We start from the raw sequence: 19,933 nt of genomic DNA on the forward strand, positions 1-19,933 counted from the left end.
AACCCTGGTTGCAGTCCTGGTCACAGCCCTGGTTCCAGTCCTGGTCACAGACCTGGTTCCAGTACTGGTCACATCCCTGGTTCCAGCCCTGGTCACATCCCTGGTTCCAGCCCTGGTCACAGACCTGGTTCCAGCCCTGGTCACAGACCTGGTTCCAGTCCTGGTCACAGACCTGGTTCCAGTACTGGTCACATCCCTGGTTCCAGCCCTGGTCACAGACCTGGTTCCAGTCCTGGTCACAGACCTGGTTCCAGTCCTGGTCACAGCCCTGGTTACAGTCCTGGTCACAGCCCTGGTCACAGCCCTGGTTCTGGTTCCAGTCCTGGTCACAGCCCTGGTCACTGTCCTGGTCACATCCCTGGTTACAGTCCTGGTCACAGCCCTGGTTACAGTCCAGGTTACAACCCTGGTTACAACCCTGGTTACAACCCTGGTTGCAGTCCTGGTCACAGCCCTGGTTCCAGTCCTGGTCACATCCCTGGTTCCAGTACTGGTCACATCCCTGGTTCCAGCCCTGGTCACATCCCTGGTTCCAGCCCTGGTCACAGACCTGGTTCCAGTCCTGGTCACAGACCTGGTTCCAGTCCTGGTCACAGCCCTGGTTCCAGTCCTGGTCACAGCCCTGGTTACAGTCCTGGTCACAGACCTGGTTCCAGTCCTGGTCACAGCCCTGGTTACTGTCCTGGTTACAGCCCTGGTCACAGCCCTGGTCACAGTCCTGGTCACAGCCCTGGTTACAACCCTGGTCACAGCCCTGGTTACAACCCTAGTCACATCCCTGGTCACAGCCCTGGTTACAACCCTAGTCACAGGCTTGGTTATAGACATGGTCACAGCCCTGGGACCCAATGTTGTACATGGGGACATCGTATCCCTGTTGAAGCAGCCCAGCCTCCCCACAACTTTAACCTTCTCCATCATCCTTGTTGAAGCAGCCCAGCCTCCCCACCACTTTAACCTTCATCATCCCTGTTGAAGCAGCCCAGCCTCCCCACCACTTTATCTTTCTACATCATCCCTGTTGAAGCAGCCCAGCCTCCCCACCACTTTAACCTTCTCCATCATCCCTGTTGAAGCAGCCCAGCCTCCCCACCACCTTAACCTTCTCCATCATCCCTGTTGAAGCAGCCCAGCCTCCCCACCACTTCAACCTTCCATCCAGTCCCTTTGTGTTTTGTTTTCCTCCAAGCCTCCTTGATCAGCATAATGTATTTCGCATTTCATTGTTGAATTAGCATTTGATGCAGGAAAAGGGGGATATGGTACTGCGTGCCAAAATAAGGCTTCAATTAAGCTCAAGGGGGGAACCGGCTTTTTACAGCTTTTCCTGCTTAAGCGGTAATCCAATGGGCCCAATGCATGGCCATACTTATCGTCCTGTCCCACATTTGCACTTTACACCATGCAAATGATGGCCAAGCCGGGGAACAATACAGAAGGCTTGCTCCAGTCACCTGTTGTTGTTAGTCCTGCAGGAACAAAGGCTGGCACGGCTGCATCTGCGGAGGCCCTGCAGCTCTGCCGCCAAGGAGCAAGGCAAGTCCAGGTAATGAGGGGCCCATGCATATGGATGAGAGCCATGTTTAGAAATGGCAGGCAGGCGATGGCTGCTGGGTGATTGACAAACAAGATAAATAATAATAACAAGCAAGGGCCAAAACAAAAGCCCCGGCTTGGGCACAGCCAATCAAAAATCACCAGGCCCCAGCTGGAACAGTCGTTGCTATGGAGGGAGAGGTGAGACGCAGATTGGTTGTGGGATGGGAGAAGTTCCAGTGTGTGTGTGTTGCAAAACAACATGGATAAGGTACATTAAAACAATTTAGAGGACATATCTAACTGTCAAATTGAAACAGTATAAACAGAGAAAAATGCAACCATCTGTTCAATGCTAGTACACCGCCATTCTATTCTAGTACACAACCATTTGATTATAGTACACAACCAATCTATTCTAGTACAAAACCATTCTATTCTAGTACACAAACATTCTAGTCTACTACACTACCATTATATTCTACTACACAACCATGCTATTCTACTACACAACCATTATATTCTACTACACAACCCCACTATCTACTACACAACCATTCTATTCTACCACACAACCATTCTGTTCTACTACACAACCATTGTATTCTACTACACAACCATTATGTCCTACTACACAAGCATTATGTTCTTCTACACAAGCATTATGTTCTACTATACAACCATTACATTCTACTACACCACCATTACGTTCTACTACACAACCATTATGTTCTACTACACAGCCATTATGTTCTACTACACAGCCATTATGTTCTACTACACAACCATTATGTTCTACTACACAACCATTATGTTCTACTACACAGCCAGTATGTTCTACTACACAACCATTATTTTCAACCGCACAACCATTCTATTCTACCACACAACCATTATGTTCTACCACACAAACATGATGTTCTACTACACAACCATCATGTTCTACTACACAACCATGCTATTCTACCACACAACCATTATGTTCTACTACACAGCCATGCTATTATACCACACATCCATGCTATTCGACCACACAACCATGATATTCTACCACCCAGCCATGCTATTCTACCACACAGCCATTATATTCTACCACACAGCCATGCTATTATACCACACAACCATGCTATTCTACCACATAACCATTATATTCTACCACACAGCCATGGTATTCTACCACACAACCATTATGTTCTACTACACAACCATTATGTTCTACTACACAACCATTATGTTTTACTACACAACCATTACGTTCTACTACACAACCATTACGTTCTACTACACAACCATTCTACTATACAACACCATGACGTTCTACTACACAACCATGACGTTCTACTACACAACCATTACATTCTACTACACAACCATTACATTCTACTACACAACCATTACGTTCTACTACACAACCATTACATTCTACTACACCACCATTATGTTCTACTACACAACCATTACCTTCTACTACACAACCATTGTCTTCTACTACACAACCATTACGTTCTCCTACATAACCATTATGTTCTCCTACACAACCAGTACATTCTACTACACAACCATTATGTTCTACTACACAACCATTACGTTCTACTACACAACCATTGTGTTCTACTACACAACCATTACGTTCTACTACACAACCATTACGTTCTACTACACAACCATTAAGTTCTACTACACAACCATTACCTTCTACTACACAACCATTGTATTCTACTACACAACCATTATGTTCTCCTACATAACCATTATGTTCTCCTACACAACCAGTACATTCTACTACACAACCATTACGTTCTACTACACAACCATTATGTTATACTACACAACCATTACGTTCTACTACACAACCATTATGTTCTACTACACAACCATTACGTTCTACTACACAACCATTACATTCTACCACACAACCATTACATTCTACTACACAACCATTATGTTCCCCTACACAACCATTACGTTCTCCTACACAACCATTACGTTCTACTACACAACCATTATGTTCTACTACACAACCATTACGTTCTACTACACAACCATTATGTTCTACTACACAACCATTATGTTCTACTACACAACCATTATGTTCTACTACACAACCATTACGTTCTACTACACAACCATTACGTTCTACTACACAACCATTACGTTCTACTACACAACCATTGTGTTCTACTACACAACCAATGTGTTCTACTACACAACCAATATGTTCTACTAAACAATCATTATGTTCTACTACACAACCATTATGTTCTACTACACAACCAATATGTTCTACTAAACAACCATTATGTTGTACTACACAACCATTATGTTCTACTACACAACCATTATGTTCTACTACACAACTATTATGTTCTACTACACAACCATTACGTTCTACTACACAACCATTACGTTCTCCTACACAACCATTACGTTCTCCTACACAACCATTACGTTCTCCTACACAACCATTACATTCTCCTACACAACCATTACGTTCTGCTACACAGCCATTACGTTCCACTACACAACCATTACGTTCTACTACACAACCATTACGTTCTACTACACAACCATTACGTTCTACTACACAACCATTACGTTCTACTACACAACCATTACGTTCTACTACACAACCATTATGTTCTACTACACAACCATTATGTTCTACTACACAACCATTATGTTGTACTACACAACCATTATGTTCTACTACACAACCATTATGTTCTACTACACAACAATTACGTTCTACTACACAACCATTATGTTCTACTACACCTATGAAGAAATCCACCAAATTAAATAGTTTAAATATTTGTGAGAATCTTCTGCTGTAGATGCTAAGAACTCATATCAAAGTGAAAAGTTAAGCTTTCACCCTTGAGTGGTGTGTGTGTGTGTGTGTGTGTGTGTGTGTATGTGTGTGTGTGTGTGTGTGTGTGTGTGTGTGTGTGTGTGTGTGTGTGTGTGTGTGTGTGTGTGTGTGTGTGTGTGTGTGTGTGCAATATGATGCAAGTGTGTACACAGGCATGTAATGACATGATACTATTTAATATGATGCCTATCAATAGTCTATTCCACCATAGATACAATATACACTGTCATCCATATACATGCATGTTTTCAATACAGGTCGTCACTATGTAAATTCCTCCTGTATAAAATGAAGAGCACCTCCTCAATAATATTGACCAAATGAAATGGTTAAATGAGACTGTAAAGAGTAAGAACACATTCCTTTGAAATCTAAATTCCAGCGGGGAACATTACACTAGAACATTTCCTCTCCCAGGTAGAGCCTGTCGATAGGGTCGAACACTAAAGAAAGGCTGGCTTTATGTTTGACTGGGGGGACATACAGTACTGTCAGTGCAAACTGATGGCGAACATGGAGAGAAAGTAACTCAACAAAACAAATTTTTTTTGGGGTGACTCCAAAAGAAGAGGGAAAAACATCACAATTCAGAACCAGACAAAATCTGCCCACACACAAGAGGTTTGTAGTGGAGTACTGATGCAGTAACACACACACACAAAGAGCATGATTTTTTTTGTGTTTTTTTTCAACGGCCACATCTTGCCATAATTGACATGAATACACTTAATCTACAAAGTGTTTCTCCTGCAGCATGTAATAAGGCGTGCAGTAAACCTGCTCTCAGTTTGTAATTGTGACTAATAGTGGCCGTGGGCCTTACTGCCTTGTGAGAGACATTCACTTAAACATGTCATTTTAATTACCATAGAAAAATGTCACAACATGCAGTTTGTAAAATGTATTTAAGGTTTTTCTGGAAGGCGTAGAGGATAGATCTAACGTCGAGAAAACAACAAAACAGCAGAAAGCATATCGCTTTAACAAGAAGATATGCATCACTTACACTTTGTCTTTCAAAAAACTCTCACTTCCTGGTATACCCTTAAACGAGCAATTTGCTAAATCTATTTTAATGATATGTACCCAATGATTGTGCAAAGAATATAACTTGTAATTCACTCATGGACTTAGTTCAACTGGTGTACCACATCAAAAGCAAAAATATACTGTAAGCGTGTTTTACTCCAATGTTTGTAAACAAAGTAAATGTAAACAGACACTATGTAGCCTAAAACATTGTTAAAACTATAATTTTGACATCAAGGATGGTCAGTCTTTGCATCCATAGCTCTGTCTTTGAATTTGAGAGTGGTTACATTTCTCCAGCCCCATCCCTCAGTTTTTACCAGAACAGGGCTTGTCACTTTAATGAAATGTTCTAGAGTCCAACACATCGACAGATGCACAGTGTGAGAGATATAACATCCTAAAGGACTATAGGACAAAGGTAAGGCCAGGCAAACAAGTCTTGCCTTACAGACCACCACAAGACTGCTAGCAGACAAACACAGTAATAGATAGTGTAAAGGAAATTAAAAGAGTCAGTGGGCTGAACACACCACTACCAGCAGGGATGTGTCTTGAATGGCACCCTATTCCATCTATAGTGCACTACGTTTGACCAGGACCCATAGGGACTAGTGTGTCATTGGGGTGCAGTCTAGGACTAGAGCTGGGGAAGTGAAGGGTCAGAGACAGGAAATGAGTTGTAGTGTGAGTTTCCTGACTACTATTGTCAACACTCAGATTGACTAGACTGGGGTGTCACGTCAGTTTTAACGACTGGTACATTCAGTACCCTTGGATTTAACTCAGGGCCTTGATAACAGTGTGTGTGTGTGTGTGTGTGTGTGTGTGTGTGTGTGTGTGTGTGTGACAGCTGTATTTAACAGCTTTGCATAACATGATCACAGTATCTAAGCATCCCTTTTAGACAAATCCTCCAATGTTAATCAAAACATGGTAGGCTATGTGCCACAAAGCTAAGTACAAAATAAACACAGTATGTTTCAATATGCAAACTATTCCATGGTTATTACTGGAGCGCTACATGGGTACACAATATCTCCCACTGTTAAAGTCAAGGTCTGCTATTTACCATGACTTCGTTCAAATGATGTGCCCATATTTAACCGTTAAGCCTTAAACACAATAAAAAGACCCTTGGTATTTCCCTTAATATCCAAAAGTAATTTTCTTCTCTTAATACGTACTCTCGAAATGTAGCGCATTTGCACACAACATGTATTAATTACAACTAAATAAGCCGAGCAGAGCCGTGTAGTCATTAGCCTTTCCTTTTGAACAGGAGATGGGGTAATATTAAATACATCGGCCAACCTAAAACATTAAGGAACCACTCTGATATTCTGCAAAAAAAATCCCTCCCCGGGCAGCATCAACCGTTGAGCCTGAGCTTTACCACACACATGCAAACTTAGACACACACACGTGCGCTAGCACATGCACACAAACACAAAACACAGTCCCTCGCGCACAAACACACACACACATTTAACTTGACACACACACACACACACACCAAAAGTGAGTAAATATTTAGCATTTTCATCTGGCCCCAGCCTGAGTGAGTGACAGCTAAGGCCTTGGTGGAAGAGATAACAGATCACCAGGAGTTCTAGCAGTCAAGTCCTCAGAAGTTTCTTAAGCTGGGCTCAAAAGAGCCACTGACAGTTCACTTTTCATGTTGAATGTGGAGTCAGTGAGAGAGCCTTAGCGCCACACAGTTGTCACAGTACATCAAAACATCCACGGGATTGACTAAAAATGATGCAAATGTGTCGATGATAGACGCCCAACCTTCCCCATTGACACCAGTCTTCCCTGAGAAATCTAGAAAGTTCTATGTTTCCCTCCCTCTGTCTAAGGCTGAATGAAGATCTCATCAAACCAATCTAATAGTTGAGTCATTTTCTATTAGCTATTATGGCTAGAGTCCGACCAATACGTTTTTTTTTTTAGGTCCGATAAGATTTACATTTTTTGCAGGACAAAATTGACTGAAACTTCTGCCGATATACTGTTTCACGCCGGGACAATCAAAAAGTATACATTTTCACACTGAATTCTCATAAATTGCCATCCAAATGAGCAATTGTCCAATAAATAAACTTGATTTCATTCATTGTGAAATTGATGACATGTCATGAAAATGGTCGCAAGTGTTCAGATAAGCATACAATTCCCTTTTATCATTCTCGTTTGAATATCGGTTATGGTCCGACACCGATATAGCGGTAAGAGGCCATTATCGGCCGATAATATCAGTGAACCGATATATCGGTTGGGCTCTATTCATGCCCTTGGTTGGGGATAAGCAGCTTGAAAATACCTCATGATTGCCACAGAAAAATAATCACAACAGCCCAAAGGGTTCATAGATCTGGCATTGTGTATTCATCGTCTTCTATTTTGTTGTTGCTGCTATTCTTATTTCTTTGTGTGTATGCATTAGCTTTGATGCACTCAGGTCAGTGCTACAGTATGACGAGCATTGATGTGACATGGCTAATTTGGAAATGAAGGCCAATTAAACATCACAGACTCCCTCTCTCTGCCTGAAGGACTATACCTAGTGGAGCCGGGGCCGTGGGTTAGCGTTCATATGATGTAGGGAGGGAAACTGATTAAGACCTCAAAGAATACTACAAGCGCTGCGGGGTATTACAGGACTTCATGTATGTGAGATCTCTAAGAGGTTCCTAACAGTCATCCATGGAACCATTGTGTGCCCAGTCGGAAGAACATGAGGGTTTACAAACGTGATGTTTTAAATCAGACAAGGTTGACTTACTTGTAAACTCCCTAAAATAACCTAAAAACCTATTAAAGCCTGTCAATTATATTATCTAAGGAGACCTTGAAATGTCTTCCAAATCTTGGAAAACTAGATCCTCTAACAAATCCCTTCAAATGGCCAGCATAAAAAAGCAGCTGTAGCTGTGTCTTTTTGTCTAGCTGTGTGGTGCTGCATTCACAGCTCTAGGTCTGTGTTGTAGCTAGCAGTGTATTATCTCAGTAAGTAACCCAGCATGGAAAGGAGCTTTCACAGCTCTATGATTCTACCCAGTGTGTTGTAGCTAGCAGTGTATTATCTCAGTAAGTAACCCAGCATGGAAAGGAGCTTTCACAGCTCTAGGTTTCTACCCACTGTGTTGTAGCTAGCAGTGTATTATCTCAGTAAGTAACCCAGCATGGAAAGGAGCTTTCACAGCTCTATGATTCTACCCACTGTGTTGTAGCTAGCAGTGTATTATCTCAGTAAGTAACCCAGCATGGAAAGGAGCTTTCACAGCTCTAGGTTTCTACCCACTGTGTTGTAGCTAGCAGTGTATTATCTCAGTAAGTAACCCAGCATGGAAAGGAGCTTTCACAGCTCTATGATTCTAACCACTGTGTTGTAGCTAGCAGTGTATTATCTCAGTAAATGACCCAGCATGGAAAGGAGCTTTCACAGCTCTATGATTCTACCCACTGTGTTGTAGCTAGCAGTGTATTATCTCAGTAAATGACCCAGCATGGAAAGGAGCTTTCACAGCTCTAGGTTTCTACCCACTGTGTTGTAGCTAGCAGTGTATTATCTCAGTAAGTAACCCAGCCTGAGAGGAGCTCATTAATGATCTGTGGATTGTTTAGCCTTCTTGTGCTCAGTTGTCACCAACCGCACAAGGGCACCAAACCCAATATCACCAGTATGCCAATTAATAGGGATGCACGATATATCGGTGAACATATCGGAATCGGACGATATTAGCCAAAAATGCCAACATTGGATTCGCTCCGATGTCTAGTTTAACGCCGATGTGAAAAACCGATGACAAAGCTGACGTGCATACCTGTACAACACAGATAGATGAGAACATCTTTGGATATAATGTAGGTACATGACATACTGACACCACGTAAAATGTTGCGCTACATGTGCAAGCACAGCATTCCTAAACTAGCCCACAATGTCTGCTGTGTTGATCGAGCAGTCAACAAGTCGAGCAGTCATTTGAAAGAGTAAGTAAATATCAGGGCAACAACTCAAAGGCGAAATCCATTAACCACAAGATAATGGAATTCATTGCCCTTGACAATCAACCGTTCTCTGTTGTGGGTGATGTTGGCTTTCGCTGACTGGTCGAGCACGGATACACTTTTTTATGTTGTTGATGTTGTCCTACCGAAGTTACACAGTAATAGCGTCACTGCTGTTAGCTTTATGACTGATATTTGGACCAGAGATATCAGCCCCATGAGCATGCTAAGTCCGACAGCACAGTGGGTCATCGAGGATTTCGCACTGAGGACAGTCGTGTTGCATGCTCATGAATATTCTGATTGTCATACCGCTGCTGCCATTTCAATGGCATTTTTGAACAAGTTTGGAACTTGGAAACATGAACACACTAGCTAGCTCCATTCGAACAACTGACTTGAGAAATAAGCTCATCAACTGCGCCTGCAGCAGACGTGATAAGCTTTATGTGCGTATGTAGCATTTCTGGGATCTTTTTTTTCAGCTCATGAAACATGGGACAAACACTTAACATGTTGCATTTATATTTTGTTCAGTGTAATATTTGTATTCTAATTCCTAATTCTAACGCCACCGATTATGTCACACACGAGTGGAGTGTGCATGCCCATTCTGACTTTGCCAATGCTAAGCTAACCAGTTAGCTAGTAGCTAGTGTGCGAGTGTCTATGGAGTGAAGATGGCCCCTTTTCCCGTTTTTACTTGCCCACATTGGCGAATGAAACGGTTGCCCTTGACTACAGTTTGCCCCGGCAACAAAACTGCCCACACAGACCGTGAAGAAGCGATTTGGTGGCATTCTCTCTTTACAGTGTTGCCACCATGCTCAATGCTATATACAAGGACCGCTACTTCGATGCAGACAAGAAATGTTACATTCGAGGCTGGACAAGATAGAAACGGACATAGTGACAGTGTGCACCAAGGATGAGAGGCCATGGAGAGGCCTGAAACTTCCCTGCTTGACAAGTATGATGCAATCCTGGTTGAGAATGAAATGACTGAACAACGAAACAGCACAGCAAGTAAGTGAAAGAAATGGGTTTTGATGATGTTTTACTGGTAATGGGGACATACATTAATTCCAACAAAATACATTGTTGGTCAGTGTGTGTAACCTTTATTTAACTAGACAAGTCAGATAAGAACAAATTCTTATTTACAATGATGGCCTACCCCGGCCAAACCCGGACGACACTGGGCCAATTGTGTGCTGCCCTATGGAACTCCTAATCACGGTCGGATGTGATACAGCCTGGATTTGAACCAGGGACTGTAGTGACACCTCTTGCACGGAGATGCAGTGCCTTAGACAGCTGTGTCCATGTGTGTGTGTTAACTATGGAGCTGTACTAGAATGCTTAAAAGGCTGCAAAAATCGTTTTTTTTGCAAGGAAAATATTGGTATTTGACAAAAATGTCATATCGGTGTATCACTACCAGTTAAGCCTACTGTGTGTCAGTGTAGCAGTTGGAGCCCATTCCCCAGTCCACGAAACCCCTGATCCCACTGGTGCGGTGATTTACGTCAGAGGGAATCATGCACCTGAACCAGGCTGAACAGAGCACCAGTGTTTTAAATCGTGGCTGAACTGTTATTATTTGGGCTGAATAAAGTGCGAGGCGGGGAGTGCGAGTTGAGGGCCTCAGGTTGTGGCCTTGTCACGGTGCAGACAATGGGAGTCGATGCTGAACCTGCCAGTCTTCCCTGTCCGGGGGTGGTGGGGGTTGCTGAAAGGCACTGGAGGGGGGCCAAACACAATGGAACCAGACCCCCTCCTCCCCCCAACTGGGATTGCATGAGCCTGCCCAGACAATGCACTTCCACATGTCTCTTTCACAACCTCCTCTGTTCATGGTTCACAACAGCACTGAATGGCTTTGTCAGCCCGCCGGTCTTTTGAAGGAGACCTTTGTCAGCCCGCCGGTCTTTTGAAGGAGACCTTTGTCAACCCGCCGGCCTTTTCAAGGAGACCTTTGCCTCAGTTTTGCTGTAACGCGTTCCCACTTTTTACTGGGCAAACTTTTATAACAAATAAATGAACTGTTTTGCCACCTTTTGATCTAATCGTTACGGTGGGACTTTTGTGCCGACACGCAGGGGTCTTCTGACGTCTTTCTGGGTACGTGCCGATGAAGAAATGGTGCTGACATCCATAACTGAACTTTCTGCAACCTTGAATAAAGCCAAAATCAGAAGATCATAGAGTAGCAGCTGACTGCAAAGGGACATTATTCACAGAGGGAATCTGTACTGGGGTGAAGGAAATCTGTACTGGGGGGAAGGGAATATGTACTGGGGGAAGGGAATCTGTACTGGGTGGAAGGGAATCTGTAATGGATGGAAGGGAATCTGTACTGGAGGGAAGGGAATATGTACTGAGGGGAAGGGAATCTGTACTGAGGGGAAGGGAATCTGTACTGAGGGGAAGGGAATATGTACTGAGGGGAATGGAATCTGTACTGAGGGGAAGGGAATCTGTACTGAGGGGAAGGGAATCTGTACTGAGGGGAAGGGAATCTGTACTGAGGGGAAGGGAATCTATTGAAGGGAAGGGGATCTGTACTGAGGGGAAATGAATCTGTACTGAGGGGAAGTGAATCTGTACTGAGGGGAAGTGAATCTGTACTGAGGGGAAGGGAATCTGTACTGAGGGGAAGGGAATCTGTACTGAGGGGAAGGGAATCTGTACTGAGGGGAAGGGAATCTGTACTGAGGGGGAAGGGAATCTGTACTGAGGGGGAAGGGAATCTGTACTGAGGGGGAAGGGAATCTGTACTGAGGGGGAAGGGAATCTGTACTGAGGGGGAAGGGAATCTGTACTGAGGGAGAAGGCAATCTGTACTGAGGGGGAAGGGAATCTGTACTGAGGGGGAAGGGGATCTGTACTGAGGGGGAAGGGGATCTGTACTGGAGGGAAGGGAATCTGTACTGAGGGGGAAGGGAATCTGTACTGAGGGGGAAGGGTATCTGTACTGAGGGGAAGGGAATCTGTATTGAGTGAGGACATAGGTAAAGCTAATAAGATGGAAGAGGCAGATTCCTATGGATGGATGTGCTGGATGAATGGTGGTGAGAGTTTGGTGATGACTGCCGAAGTTCAGGGACCTGTACATCATAAGCTGGGGGCGCTGATGGCTACTAATGCAAAGTAAGGAGAGCCAATCAACTTCGATATGTATTCCACTCGGACTGGTTGACACATCGTACAGATGGATATGTCAAGGCCGGCATGCCGCAACGTTTCGCTGAAAAATCATTGCATTAGACATGACGACATGGGGCCGGGAAGATTATGTGATTGAATAAGGTCTTATATACATTAAGAGCCCTCCTTCACTCCCTCCTATTTATTTACCTATCCATCTTTTTTTATTCCATTCATCCACATCCAACATTCCTCCTTGAAAGAGCTGTAGCAGAGGTGCCCTTTCAAACTGAAGTGGATTTTCAATAAATAGTCTGCCTAATGGGAATGGCTCCCTGGGATCCCTAGGCCATATTGAGCAGGGACGGTATCGGTGTCACCGTGAGAGGACTACAGAGGCCCTTGATCTACGTATACCATTTTCTTGATTTCTCTGTTGCGGTCAATTTGGTGAAGGGGGTGACGGTGAGGCCACTCACGCCCATCTCTCGCTCTCGTCTCCTGGGGGCCGACTCCTCCTTGACCGCAGTTTGAAGGAGGGCCAGACCAGGCTCTTCTCACTCTGCCCTTTGACCTTTGCTTGAGGCGAATCGAGAGGCAGAATGAAATTGTCCTCTCACACCCATCCTTCTCCACAGAGAACCACTCTCTGTACCTAACACATCTCTCAAAGCCTCCCTCCTTCCATCTTTATGACATCACCATCACGCTCACTACCTCATAGCAGCATCCACATTATCATCCTAGCCTGGCTGTGTGTGCAGCCATGTGTGTGTGTAAATGGTGATTGGTGTGCGGCAGAGAGCAGTCAGCGTAATGTGATTAATCAGTGGGATGAGTTGAGATGGGAGACCACACTAAGGGCCGTGTCATCCCAGCGGGAGGCTTTCTCTTCCCCTTCTGAATCAACCTGCATCCATATCTCCCCTGGCGCCTATCCTCTCAGACATCACCACTTACCAACAACCCTCTTCACACCAAGCCACCGCTCCATTCCCCAAGTCCGCCCAGCGACACAACCAATAAGGGATATTACCGCTTCCCATGGCTGCACTTAGGACTGCATGAGGCACCGAGTGTTCAAGTGAGGGGACATTAAGGGGTGTTCGTTTCCCCTGGGCCATGTGTGCGTGTGTGTGTGGAACAGGGATGGGGAACGGCGATGGGATGGTATATGTCCGCTGTTCTGTTGACAGATTCATCTCTCCTCAACAGAAAGGCTGAATGTGGAAAAAGGTTACCGTGTTAGATTCCCTGTTCCTCGGCAAAGTGGCGGTGGGGCTTGGAGCAAAGAAGATGCAAAGGAGAAGAAGAAGTGCTGTGTGTCTTCACTACCTATCTGCAAGGTTATCTATTTTGCTGAGTGAGAAAGGCCGACAGACTGCTTGTGTTCCAGTCAAGACAGAGACACAGCTCACCGCACAGGGGCGACAAGACCGATACTCACTAGTGATCAATCTCACAGAGACTTTGACTGCCAAGCTTACATAGAAATGTGCTCCTTTTTAATTCACTCATCCCCTTTCTATATGCCTCCTACTTCACATTAGACAGACAGACACAAAAGGCAAATGGGCTACAGGACAAGAGCGATAAAGATTGGGCAGGCGATGTCAATGCAGATTGGGCCTTTTGTGCCAAGCCGATGCATCTCTACCTCAAACCAGACGCCCCACTTGCAATTATTGCGTTCTCCCAGACAAGGAACACAGAAGCAAAGTCTAAATAGGGTGCCTCTAGCTAGATCATCAATCACGGGTGGGGGAAAGGAGGGTGGAGTTGGAGAGTTTTGCCAAGCCATGTCCCATACCATTTATTATGAATGGAAGGTCCCTATGGTCTGGGAGAATGGGGTGGGGCTGACTGCTATTACAATGAGCCTGTCCTCCTATAGCTCATCCCAACAGCCTCCTCTGATACACACACACACATGGCCACATGCACACCCACAAACACACACGATCGTGCTGAGCAATTAGTGCTTTTTGAGGTCAGTTCGGTTTCGGTGCAATTATTTAAAAAAGAATCACATTTTCCGATTTAGGTTTGGATAAAACTTTTTATTTTTATTTTTTTACATTAAATGCACTATGCTTTATGTGTGTTGACTGCTGTAACAACACATAATAAAACAATTCATACATGTCCCATGATGACAGTGACTGACATTACTGCTTATCATAATTTATTCACATTACTTTACTTTAATAAAAAATGTGTTTTATTTCATTCCAAGTCATCATCTGATCTCTATAGAGCTGTTGCTTATGCTGTCTGACAAAATCCCTATTTTAGAAGTTATTCAAAGTAAATAAGGCATACTTTAATGACTGCTAAACAGAAAATATCAATCACTTGCATCGTGTATTCTCAGGCTCACGAAGCAACTTTTTCAATCCCTCTCCATCGCGCGTTCTCTCTTCTCTCAGTTTGTTTCTGCTCCGCACAGACCGGACAAGTTTAAGCGAGTGTGGAATGGATTATGGTCATTGTAGTTATTGACCATGTTTTCTGCACTAAACTATATAGAATATTGGCCTGTTGGAAACTATAACTCTATACTACATTGCACAGTTCAGGCTTGATCTGATTTATCTCTACAGGAACTGCACACCAAGCTCACAGAACTAAATGGAATTCAAATAGTTGAACTGACGTCAGTCAATATAACAATTTCACTCAGCACGCACACAAATACACACACAGGGGTCAGACGGAAGGTTGGACTCACCTGGATCAGTGATTCGCTCAGCCTCCCCTCGTCCACCTCCAGCACAATGTCCCGGATCTCTTCATAAGGCAGCCGGAATGAGCCCAGGAAAATTGCTGTTGTGATAGAAATGGGAAGAGGGGAGTCATTTTCCTCCCTTTTTTTTATTAGACCGGCAGGTTCAAAAGAGAGCTTTCACCTTTCACGAGCCCAGATCAAACCTGACACTGGGAAAAGTAATACACTTTCAGCCCTTCAATGGGATTGTTTGTGTCCGTCTGACAAAAACATCCACATTTCCCAGTGACAATAGAAGCCAGTTGAAATAACACCAATTTTGGGCACCGATTACCAGATAATGACTTGATATGTCAATCCCCTAACCTTTGGTTAAATTGCAGATTCAACATAACACAAGGACAGAAACTCAAATAAGTAATGCCCTTGTAAATTGTGGGTGAGGGGTGGTCAAGAACCTCGCTAGCCCCGCTACATCTTAGCAAGGTTCCCAGCGAGAACAGCAGCTCTGAGAGTTACATGGAATGCGAGGAGACTGCTGAATCCTAGGCAGGCATTCTCAGCAGGAGCCCCAGTCTCCAGGGTGGGCCTGGAGGAGGCCCTCAGGGGGAATTTGGACCTGATGGCTGGTAGGCTGGTATGCTGGGAGTCACCAGTGGAGGTCTGGTAATGAGTGTCTTCACAGCTGCTATAGCATGCCCACTCCATGCCAGTCCACTTCCTCTGTGTGTTCACATCAGATTCAAAAAAAGTTAATGTCCTCAACAAGCAACTCATTTAGCAGGTTCTCAAATTACATTTTGTATTTTCAACTGTGGGAAGTTGAACAACTTGCATGGGAGTATTTTTTAATTTTTCGATGGTGTTACATTTTAATTGGTGGAAGAGAAAGTTTCAGCTCATCTGTTGCATCATCAGCTATCTGACTTGCCTTTCAACAATTTCTAAATGGCAGATGCATATACTTATTTAATTCCAGTTCCAGTCTCACGGAGACATTTTATTTCATAATATATCTATCAACCACCACAAAAACCTTGAAGGGCTCTGAACAACGCTGAATACATTATATCAAGCTTGGCAAAGAGATCAGATTTGTATGAAGAGTGGAGGATGGAAAATAAAGAACAATTGAAAAAACAATAGTGAAGTCTGATCATTCTTCTTCTCTTTCGGCGCCTATAACGTTAAAGCACAGACTCAATAGAGGGAAATGAACTTGGCTCATGCCAAAACGGGTGGTAGAATTCCTTGTGGACAACCGTTGAAAATAACAAAAAAAAATGTCAGTTTTTCCATGTGTATTTAATGCTGATAGATCACTATGCACAGTATGGGTGAGGGGTGACTCCATTTCCAGCATGCCTGACCCCACTCCCCGTCCAGCGCTCATCACACTTTAATCCATGTTTGTATCCCAAATGGTACACTATTCTCCCTATTATCTAGGTAGTGCACTACTTTTCAGTCCTATGGGTCTTGGTCAAGGGTAGTGCACTATATAGGCAATATCAGCACAGATGGAACGACCTCGAGTAAGAACCCCCACTCACATATATTGTTACAGCTGGACTGTTCCCCACTGCTCCACACCCATCCCCAGGTTACATTTAGAAATAAATAGGATTCTTTTAGAGCACAAATCTTGAAAATGTCATTGAGGACTGAGGAGACCATTATGTTATGACAGGGAGGGTGTTGAGAAACCTGGAGGTAGATGGAGGTGGTTAGTGTTAGTCTGGGAGGATGATGAGAAACCTGGAGGTAGATGGAGTTGGTTAGTGTTAGTCTGGGAGGGTGTTGAGAAACCTGGAGGTAGATGGAGGTGGTTAGTGTTAGTCTGGGAGGATGATGAGAAACCTGGAGGTAGATGGAGGTGGTTAGTGTTAGTCTGGGAGGATGATGAGAAACCTGGAGGTAGATGGAGGTGGTTAGTGTTAGTCTGGGAGGATGATGAGAAACCTGGAGGTAGATGGAGGTGGTTAGTGTTAGTCTGGGAGGATGATGAGAAACCTGGAGGTAGATGAAGGTGGTTAGTGTTAGTCTGGGAGGATGATGAGAAACCTGGAGGTAGATGGAGGTGGTTAGTGTTAGTCTGGGAGGATGATGAGAAACCTGGAGGTAGATGGAGGTGGTTAGTGTTAGTCTGGGAGGATGATGAGAAACCTGGAGGTAGATGGAGGTGGTTAGTGTTAGTCAGAGACTTCTCACAGGACATAATGGGCTTGAGTATAATTTCCCAACTTCCATTCAATACATCAGTGTCCAGTCAATGTCCAGCTAGCAAAGAGGCATCACACCACCACTATTAGTTGAGTACATGAAGCAGAGGCATATTCCTGAGGGGATGAGTAGGCATGTTAGTGTGTAAGTATGCAGGTGAGTCAGTCAGCCGGGTAGTCTAGAGTAGTCATGGTTTCCATTCCACTGTCACACACACACACACACCTTACACCCACTCCAGCAAGGCTCCCCGCCCCAACACCAACCGTCTATTATTTCCCCGATGTAATCATTAATATGTCAATCACAAGAGAACAGTGATGATATGAAGCAATACTTGATACCGCACTGTCAACATGACTGGAATCAGAGTCAGAGAGTAGATGGAGATGGAGGGGGCGGTGTCGTTGCTAATTGTTGCTATTTCTGGGATTTTATCTCACCCTGTTTTGACATATGAGTTTAGCCCCTACTTGTGCCACCACCCCCTCAACAGCAGCCTGGAGATTTAAAGTATATTCCCTCCATGTTAACATACTTTGTTTTCAGATCCAGTAGAACCACAAACAGGGATAGACAAGGGAAGAGGTGGCATTTATGTGACCTGCTATTTTAGCATTGAAAGCATGAATATTTCCTGGGGTGGGACTTGGAGCTGTCAATGTGACAGAGGGTTCTCCTTGGTAAGGCATAAGCTATCCATCGATAAATTCTAGCTATGCTACTATGAGAAAGAAGAACTGGAATCCAAACTGAATATTGCTCCAATACACTGATAAGTTAGTTAGGTCAAACAATAGAAAAACAAAGAGATATTCCATTTGAATTCCAGGCAAGCCTTCTTCGTCATCGGATGCAGGAAGAAGTCTAGCAGGTCAGAGGTCAGAGGTGGAGAGAGAAACAGTGATGGTGTTGCTCACAGCATATGGTCCACACCTGCTGCTAGGGAAAATCACAAAACAAACGCCCGGCCTTGTCTCTTGATCCTGTTCTGTGTTGATTTTACAAATGGTATCAGAGGGGGCTGGGACTTCATCCATCTGTAGCAGTGATGACCCCCAGCACATTGCCAAGAAAGCACTTACCCACAGCTCAGGTAAAACAATATTCCTGTTTGTAGGGTATGCAAATATCCCTAAGAACATTAGTCATCATAAGTGCCGAACAAAACAGCTTGACCGTCCTACAGTACAACAGCCCCATGTGCTAGATGAGCTATATGACACATACTCTGAATGTAATACGTATTTAGAAAACAGTCCCTCCAGGATTTCGCTGCATTTTTTGGTGATCTCTACGGGCAAAAAATGCTTGATTTTGCTGCGGCAATTCTGACCAAAAAAAGGTTGTTAGCGTGTGACTTGATTGAACAATTGTATGTGGTTAAATTGCAGTGATTGGTTGAAATTGCACACTTTTTGTAATGTGGAGATGGAACAGTTTTATGTGATAACAGTGCAGTGAAGGGTCAATCCTTCCCATAATATGCGGGGAATTCTGCAATCACATAATTGCTCCATCCTGGAGGAAATGATAAAACACATTGTGCCCTGAATGCAAAAAATGCTAGTAGGTGTTGACTGTCCTACAGTGCAACTGCCCTATATGCGGAGTTATATGGCACATGTACTCTGAATGTAACATGCATTTGTAAAACACACTGTGCCTAATTGAGCCCAAATTCTGGTAGCATATAGCCTCAAATTACGTTTTAAAAAACAGTTTTCACAATTAAATTATAACATTCCTGGGACATAATGACATTCTTCTCAGATGGACAAGCTTGGTAAAGGGGCAATGAGTACTTACACAAATTCTGTGCCGTCTTTGCGTCCAGGATTCGCAGCTCCTTCGCCTTTTTCTTGAATTGCGTCACCCTGGCGTCTGTCTCATCCACCTCATTTTTCACTGTAGAAAGAACAGAAGGGATGCATATTCAATTCTGAGGAACATAACTGGTGTATGGAAAGTGTAGCAATGGCCTTGACCCATAAGAAATGATTAAATGTTTGCTTAAGTTTGTTATTTTCATAATATATATTATTCTGGTTTATTTAGAAAATGTACATTCACATTATGTTATGAGCACACTAGGTGACAATACACATTGGGAGCCTTACACATATGGAGAAACAAAGACAAAGTGGTGTTTAAAAGGAGTATATGAGTGATGAAAGAGTTTTTAATCCAACACAGGAACACACTCATCCAACTGGGCTCTAAAGCCAATGGAAACCAAGCTTTACACTCTAAAAAGACCCTGCCAGGTAACATCTACACCATTTAGACGACAGCAGCTAGACCCTCCATATTAGTTTCTCACATTCATGTATAATACTAATGTAAGCCCTGGTCTGCTGGAGCGAGCCTGCAGCAGC

The 19,933-nt window shown here is 43.8% G+C and overlaps 1 protein-coding gene across 6 annotated transcripts in view; it reads right to left on the bottom strand.

Annotated features, from left to right (window-relative positions):
• Positions 1-19,933, bottom strand: part of diaph2 (diaphanous-related formin 2) — a 717,979-nt gene that overhangs the window by 312,432 nt on the left and 385,614 nt on the right. For all 6 annotated transcript variants that reach the window (XM_031797927.1, XM_031797925.1, XM_031797929.1 and 3 more), the window contains 2 exons: positions 19,365-19,463; positions 15,336-15,430 (listed from right to left, as the gene is read on the bottom strand). In XM_031797927.1, the coding sequence (XP_031653787.1) occupies positions 15,336-15,430; positions 19,365-19,463 (194 nt within the window). The remainder of the gene's footprint in view (positions 1-15,335; positions 15,431-19,364; positions 19,464-19,933) is intronic.

The sequence above is a fragment of the Oncorhynchus kisutch genome, linkage group LG19 (assembly GCF_002021735.2).
Source record: "Oncorhynchus kisutch isolate 150728-3 linkage group LG19, Okis_V2, whole genome shotgun sequence".
NCBI lineage: Eukaryota > Metazoa > Chordata > Actinopteri > Salmoniformes > Salmonidae > Oncorhynchus > Oncorhynchus kisutch.